Below are 7,826 nucleotides of genomic sequence, written 5' to 3'. Positions count from 1 at the left end.
GGTGGACAGCGGACACAGCGACTCCTGGGCTTCGGCACGAGGCCGTGCTGCCCGTCCCCAATCACCATTTTGTAAAAGACCATAGAAAACGTATGTCTAACCCTCAGAAGGCAAAGCCCAGAGAGAAGCCATCCGTCCCCACAGGATTCCAAACGGAAATGGCAGGCTGAAAGGGCTGGCCCACACGAGGGACAGAGGCGGGCAGCCTCGGCCAGCTGGCTACCGTGCTGGGTGGCTCTCACGACAAACCGTCTGCTGAAGCTTCGGCGGGGACGGGCACAGCTGGACAGCGGTCCCTCCCGAGCCCCAAGCCCAGCAGGCTGCCTGGGGGGACGTGCGTCTGTGCACGCGGCCCTTCCAGCCTCAGAGCAGCTCGCTCCTCAATGCAGCCCATTCAGCTGTTCCCGCGAGCTGGCCTCGGCCGAGGGCTGTGCCTGGTACCCGGCCGCCCGGTCACCACCGCAGCCCCACGTGAGGGGAGGGAGCCAGCCTGGACGCCATGCGGGCCGTGTCTTAGGGCTGTAAACTGCTCAACTCAGACCCGGGCCTCGGAGGGGACGGGGCAGTGGGCTCTGGAGACAATGGACAAGGTCCCACACCAAAGTTTTATACTACTCCACTGCAAAACTCAACAATCAGCAAAATCTAAAAAAAATTCTTAAAGTGTAAACACACTCGTGTGTCTCCGGGGAGAAGACATTCTGGGCCCTTCTGGGACACGGGGCTCACGCAAAGGTGTGCGGGAAGTCTGAATTCGTGGTGTGGCACTAGATGTCGCGTGACACAGGCACCTGTCTTCGGAGTGAAGGAGGGCATGAGCTGAACATGCACTTCAGACCGTCAGTCACCACGTCCCCCTTTTACGGAAAACGATTTCGAGGCTGGATTTCTGTTTCAGGTCGTGAGTGGCGACTCCTCGAGACCGGCCTGTGCTGCCAGCTGCTCTGGATGTGGGCCACTGTCTCGCCGGGACAAACCCTTGCTGGCCCCGTGACAGCCCAGGTTCAGAACGTGACTTCTGTGACGTCCAAGCCACAGCTGGCAATGTTTACATCTTTTGTTTGGAATGTGGGAAGAGAATGGGCAGCCTGATGAGAATATGTGTTTCAAGGTCTCACTATGGTGATAAGAATTCAAGCTGAGAAAAATAAATCAGACAAAAGGCCCAAAGCCACCGCCGGGCCAGCAACGGAAGTCTGTCCCTGGAGATGGCGAAGAGCCTTTTCTGTGGTGACACTGGCTCAGACGCCTGGCGGGCTGGCTCTGCTGGGGACCGTGAGCAGGCCCCCGAGAGCGCCCGGGGGCTGCAGGAAAATCGCCCTCCAGTCACTGCCCCCCATGCCAGCCCCCTGGGACATGGCCCTCATGGCTCTGAAATCCTAGTGGGAACGTGGGCTGCCAGGTCTGGCGGCTGAACACTGTCAGGTGCATTCGGGTCCCCTCTCCGCCCTGGTCCCCTTCCCTGGGCTCATCGAGAGAACCATGGGACCTCCCCGCCCCCTGCAGGAAATGGAAGGGCCTGTGGACTTCTGGGGAGGGCAGGTGCTCTGGGAACAGGCCAAGGGCAAGTCTACACCCTAAACATCGCCCCGAAGGCTGAGGGGGGAGGGTCTGCCTGCTCCCCAAAGAGGCCACTGGTGAGACCCACAGGAGGGGCCACTCGAGTGCCCCCCGGGCCCGCCCGCACCAACACCTCTGAGCCATCCGAGCGGCCTTCTAGTACCTGTTTTTGTTTTGAGATTGTAATTAGATCACTAATTTTCAGTTAAAAAACATCATTAGCTCTTTGATGGGTGGCAACTGAGCTGACACTTTTCAGGCAGAAGGTTACACTGTGATAAACACACAGAAGTAAGTGGTAACTGTTTTTCATTCATGCCTTTTGAATTTTTTTTGGAAATAGGAATTTTTTAATTCTATAAACTCAATGTTTCAGTTAAAGTACATAGACTTTCTTATTCGAAATGCCCTTTGAGTAAACACATGGGCTCGCTTCATAATTTTTCTGGCTTCACGGAGGTGAGTGGTACCTTGTCCTGGACGTGAACAGCCACCAAGGCACATCTGCCACTTGAGGGACTCGGCCACCAGACAGGACAGAAGCTCCGAGGACAGGCAGGCCGGGCGGGGACGAAATGGCAGAGCAAAGCCAGCGTGGCCGGCGCCCAGGGAGGCTGAGGGGCCGCACGTAGGAGGTGACAAGGACACTATTGAAAGCACATCTGGAGAACAAGGAGAGGCTCTTAAATGTTTTTAAGAGGAGAAATAAAAGTTCAAGGAAGGGTGGAAAGAGGGACTTGAGGAAATGTGCCCAGAAGCAGATGAGAGGGAGGGACAGAGGGACAGAAGAGAGAGGTGAGAATAAGGACACGCAGCGGAAAAACGCCACGGAAATGACGAGAATTCCCTAGACTGCAGGACACGAGTCTTCACGGCGAGAGGCCCCGTCACGCTCCCAGGCCAGACGACAACGACCCCTCGCAAGCCCGGCGCTGAGCCGGCCGCGTGCTGCGTGCAGGGGACACAGCGTGTGTGACGGGATTAGAACTCCGGAGACCACCGACGACGGTGGACGGGGATGAGCTCGGAAGCCGCTGCCACCGCCGCGTGCGCGCCGGGGATGGGCCGCAGCTGGACGCACAGGGCGCTCCCTGACCTCTGGGACGTCGATTCTGAGGGAAAACGTCTCCTACCTAGAATTCCCCATGCAATAAAACCACCTACCCAGTGTGAACGTAGAGTAATAATTTCCCAGCACGGAAGACTTTTTAAAAAATGTACCTCTCTTGTCGCCTGTCCCGGGACAGGGCTGGAGGATGGTCCCCAATGAAACACAGCAGCCGATGGGGAAGGAGGAAGGCTGGAGTCCGAGAAGAGGGGGTCCCCAGGACGACAGGAAGCCGATCACGGGGACCGAGGGGCCAGGCCTGGGGCGGGCTGCGCCCCAGAGGGAGATGTTGCAGTGAAGGTGCGGGTGACGGATGCCGACACCGGGCAGAGGGGGTGCCGGTCCCGGGAACGAGGAGGAAAGCCAGGCACCGGAAAGGAAAAGGCGAACCAACTACGACAAGGTTACGGAGGAAAACGCAACAGTAACAAACCACTTAAACGGAGAAAAGGCAACAGTAACGCAAGCTACACTGTGACACGGGAAGATGCAGTAAGGAAACCCACAGTTCTCAGGACCCAGGAGGTTATACGAAGGAAAACGCAACTCGAATTAAAGTGACCGTTCGGACGGAGTTTCCCCGGGAGGATGGGGTGGAGAAGGACGCGGTCCAAACGTGTCTACACCTGAGAAACCGAGTCCCGTGAGCATCGACGCAGAGGAGAGAAGCGAGAGGGACTGTCCGGGCTGCGACCGGCGGGGCTGTGGCCGGGAACAGCCGCTGTGCCCTCGGACTCGCTGCAGGATGACTCCCCGCAGCAGGTGCGTCTGCACGCGTCACCTCGATAAACAAACTTCTGCGACGCACGCGTGACATAAACCGGCTGTGCCGCGGCCTCTGCCAAAGGCGGCGCCCCGGCCTGCCCGGGCGGACGGCAGAGCTCCTCGCCCGGCGCCTCGGTCTCCCGACCTGTGGAGTGGGCCGGCAATGCCCGCGCCCTGCGGGGTGACCGCAGGGATGAGGGTGGCCTGGGTGTCCAGCCGCGGCACAGGCCTGGCACGCGTGGCGGTCACGGTCTCCATCTTTATTCCCGTTCTTGAAACCCGGAGTCTGCCGACCTCAAGGGGCACACGTCTCACGATGTGGCCAAGTCCGAGGCCGTTGTCACCGCGGGAGAGTGTTCGGACACTCTGGAAAGGCAATTCGGACGGCTGACGTGCCGTTGCTCTGTGAGGTGGCTGCAATGCCGCTCTGAGGGGACCTGGGAGTGGCACACACATCCCTCAGCGGGGGCCACGTCACAGCGTCTCTGGGAGGACAGGCTGCCGTGAAGCCACTGAACGCCGCCGCGCAGGAAGACGCCAAGGCACGGTGAGGAAGGGGACGTTGGCTGCAGGGGAGCGTGAGCTCTGTGGGGTCCTTGGGGGGGACAGGCAATCACACCTGATGGGCCCTGGAGGAGATGCAGCTCAGGGACTTATCTCGGGGAGCGGGTCGCTGTCGGAAACGTCTGCCTTTTGTATAGCGCATGCACAGACAGTGCTTCTGCGATCACAAAGGAAAAAAAAGGAGGAAACAAAAGCCCCAGAGGCCAGTGTCTTCGAGCTGCCCTTCAGAATGTCTGTGTCGCCTGGACGGAAGTCCAGTGTCCTGACATCTGGGAGGCTTTTCTAAGACGACTACTTTCCGAAACACGTTTTGCCCCAGTGAAAACCGGTCAGCAAGCTGTGGGGCTCCTCCTCCCACGCCCACGCTGCGGCGGGGCCCACCCTCATGCAGACTCGGGGTGGGGGCTCCCGCCTCCCGCAGCGCCTGCCCTCCAGGTCCTTTCTGCTTCCCGAATCCCGGAGGGTGCGATCTGGGAAGGGGGCTCCGTGTGCTGGGAAGGGGGCTCCGTGTGCCCACACTGGCTGGGTGGTGCCCAGCAGGCACATCCAAGAAACATTCACTGTGAACCCTCAAAGGGCCCCCCAAGATGTACCCGAGAACCAGGAAACGCCACTCCCAGCAGCTCTGCAATGGAGACAGGAACTTAAGTACAAGCTTCATTCAACTTTGTCTCAACAGCTTAGAGCCAAAAAAACCCAAAAAACAAAAACCAACAAAAACAAAAAATAACAGCGTGGCAGAGATTTGGGCAGAAGGGAAAATGTAAAAGACATGGAGGCCCCACCTTCCCGTGTGGATGAACCAATTTCTACTTCTCTTAAGCTTTCAGATGAGGACAGGGACCAGGTGGGTGTGGGCGGGGCAGGGCAGGGGGCTGTGAGGTCTACAGGTACAGGTGCAGGGCGGGGTGGGGGGAGGGGAGGAGGAAAACGGCCCTCCAGGTGACCCACAAATGGCAAGGCCCCTATGCCAGCCGGGGAGCATCTCTGCTTGGTGTGGTTTAGCCCCCCAGAGAACCACACCCCTCTCCAGATGGGGCTGAGAGCCTGGGGCGAGGCTGCAGCTAGACACCGTTAAGCGAGAAAAACCACTCAAGGAAGGGTCCAGAGTCTGCCAGAGAAACGAAAGCAGTTCTAAGGTGGACCTGACAACCTCCAGACTCCGAGCTATCCAACATTGCGAAACAAAACAATCTGAGTCGGGGCTGAATTTTATCTGCTTCAAGGTCACGATTAGCAGTAGCTCAGATTCTGAAGTCAGTGGCTTTTTCTTTTGGATCACGTTCCGCTAACCTCTGCCAAATTTTAGCCAACAAATTACTTTTGTTTTTGGTCTCTACATTAGAAAAATCAAGAAAAGCCTTCCTAGAGATAGAGCTTACAAAATCTTGCTCTTAATGGGTAATTTAGTTATTCTGTTATGCTTTCTCTCTGGTTTTATTTCTGCAGTTTTCTTAAAACTCTAGCTGAAAGGAACACTTTTAGGCTTGTCTCTGTTTTTGCAATACCTAGAAAATGATTAACCAATTTCTCCTTTCCTAAAAACACTTCTTTGCAAAACAGAAAAAAAAAAAAGTCAACAAAATACTGCTTAAGACAGCAAAATTGACTTCAAAGTGAGTTCATTCATTTTCTGGGTGGAGTACTTTAGGGCAGGAAAAAAAAGAAAAAAAAAAACAAAACCACACACACAACAGAGGGGAAGCACAGAAGGCCAGGGAGGAAGGGGCTGGGCCGGGAGGGCAGGGCGGGGGCTCTTCACCCAGAGAACTGCCCACAGGTAGAGCCCCTCCCCAAGTCCTGGGTGGGAGGGGCACAGGGCAAGGTGCAGGAGACCGGGGGCAGGGGGAACCAACCCTCACCAAGCCTCACCGAGGTCTGGGCTGCAGGGACCCAGCTGGCCAATGGGGTGAGCGGGGCACAGTCACACCAAATTAGGAGAACAGAGAGAGGAGGGTGGGCGCCCCGGGCTGCCGCCTGTTCTTATAAAGGACCCTCTCCCAGCGCCAGCTTCCCTGGGGACCCGCTTAGCTCCTGCACCTCTGGAGAGGGGGGCTGCCGGCCCTGGTCTCCTGGGGAGGGTCCTGGATTGGAGAGGAAGGGCGAGCCCAGGCTGTTTGTAAATACTCGGGCTCCTCCCCTATGATGAAAAGGATCTTGGCAAGCAAAACCTCAAGGGCCTCTGAGGTTTCTAAAACACTCTGTTGAATTCCGCAGTGCTAAGATAAACGGATGTAAACAGAAACCCTTTTGTGTGACACTTAATTAAAGGCCAAAAAGTGAGAAAGCCTGCCCCAAAGTTATTACTCTCTCTGAAAATATTTTACCAAATGAAAACAAGAAGCTGTCCCTCGTGGGCGGCCCTCAAATAAAAGGACATGGGCGGGACAGCGCCGCCCCCTCCTGACTGACTCTAGGCGCAAGAGCAAGTTAAATATAAATCGAGTGGCCAGTCACACCACTGCCCAGCCGTTCCGGCCACACCTGCCTCCTTCTGCTTCCTAGGAATCTCTTCTTAACGCCTGTGTGAACCACCGCCCCTAAAACAGAAAAGCGACTTCAACTCGCAAAGGGTGCTGGAGCGCCCTAACCAGCCGGCTGCCATGCTCATTTAAAACATGGCTGCGAAATATGCTTGTATCACGTAGTCCCCCAGGTACAAACTCAAACACCTTCTTCCTTAAAGAGCATCTCTATATTGACGATTAATAATCCGGCGCCAGTCTGAGGCTGACCGGTCAGCCTGCGGTGCTCTTCACGTGCGGAAGGCAGGCCTTTCGCTGCCACCTGATGGAGCACGGGACACGTCCCACGAGCCCTCGGCGCCCAGCAGCAAGGAAACGCCGCCGAATGTTGCCGCAGCAGCAATAAGGGGATCCTGGGTACACGTGTCAGTGCGTGTGTTTGTCATCAGCTTCACTGAGTCACCGTTCGCCCATTCAGACTGTGCCACTCAGTCGTGTGACCCAGAACGTTTGCTTCGCCCCGGGAAGGAACCCCGTCACGGTCAGCAGTTACCCCCTTTGGCCAGGCCCTGGCAGCCACTCCCGACTTCCCCTGAAGACTTGCCAGTTCCGCACGCTTCCTATCCACGGGATCACACAACGTGTGGCCTTCCGTGCCCGGCTTCCCTCACTCGGCTCCGTGTTCCCAAGGGTCACTCGTGTTGAGCCAGGTATCAGCACTTGTGCCTTCTGATGGCTGAATACCATTCCACTGCAGGGACACCCACATCCCACGTGCCCACCGTCAGCCGGGGGATGTCCAGACCGCTCCTGTAAGCCTTGGCCTATGTGGTCCCTGCGGACCTCACGGGCCGGTGAGCTGCTGGGCCACACGGAGCTCTGCTCCAAGGGGGCTGCATCGTTTTACTGCATGAAATTTGTAACGTGGAAGTTACACACACGTAAGTAAACGTGAGAGCATTTTCACAGCGCAGCCTAGTCGTGAACTCGTATGGAATCCTCATGCTTTACATGAAATTCCAGTTAGATGTCTGGGAAAAACGAGATCACATGCTAAATTCTGGGTTTAGAACAGAGCTAGCTACTGCTAGAAATCCGAAAGGAGCTTAGAAGAAACGGTGCATCACGCAGAGCTGTAAAGAGCAAGTAAAATCATGCGTGTGCCGTGCTGGGTACCGGGTCCAGCACGCACGAAGCTGTCAGAGCATCACCGCTCATCAGGGCCATCACGACTCCGATGGACGTAACCAGGGCTGGCCACACGGAGAACAGAGCGCTCACTGGCTTCATCCGTGGAAAAACAGGCCCGTGCGTGTGCAGGGACCTGCCCCGCTGCACCAGAACCGGGGCTCAGGCCCCAGGCC

At 56.8% G+C, this 7,826-nt stretch overlaps 1 protein-coding gene across 1 annotated transcript in view; it reads right to left on the bottom strand.

Moving 5' to 3' along the window:
- Positions 1–7,826, bottom strand: part of FOXK1 (forkhead box K1) — a 23,817-nt gene that overhangs the window by 12,710 nt on the left and 3,281 nt on the right. Inside the window, exon 3 of the mRNA XM_023532759.1 lies at positions 2,759–2,764. Within this exon, the coding sequence (XP_023388527.1) occupies positions 2,759–2,764 (6 nt within the window). The remainder of the gene's footprint in view (positions 1–2,758; positions 2,765–7,826) is intronic.

The sequence above is a fragment of the Pteropus vampyrus genome, unplaced genomic scaffold (genome assembly GCF_000151845.1).
Source record: "Pteropus vampyrus isolate Shadow unplaced genomic scaffold, Pvam_2.0 Scaffold90, whole genome shotgun sequence".
NCBI classification, from domain to species: domain Eukaryota; kingdom Metazoa; phylum Chordata; class Mammalia; order Chiroptera; family Pteropodidae; genus Pteropus; species Pteropus vampyrus.
Note: the sequence above shows the minus strand (reverse complement) of the source record. Positions and strands in the feature narration are given on the sequence as shown.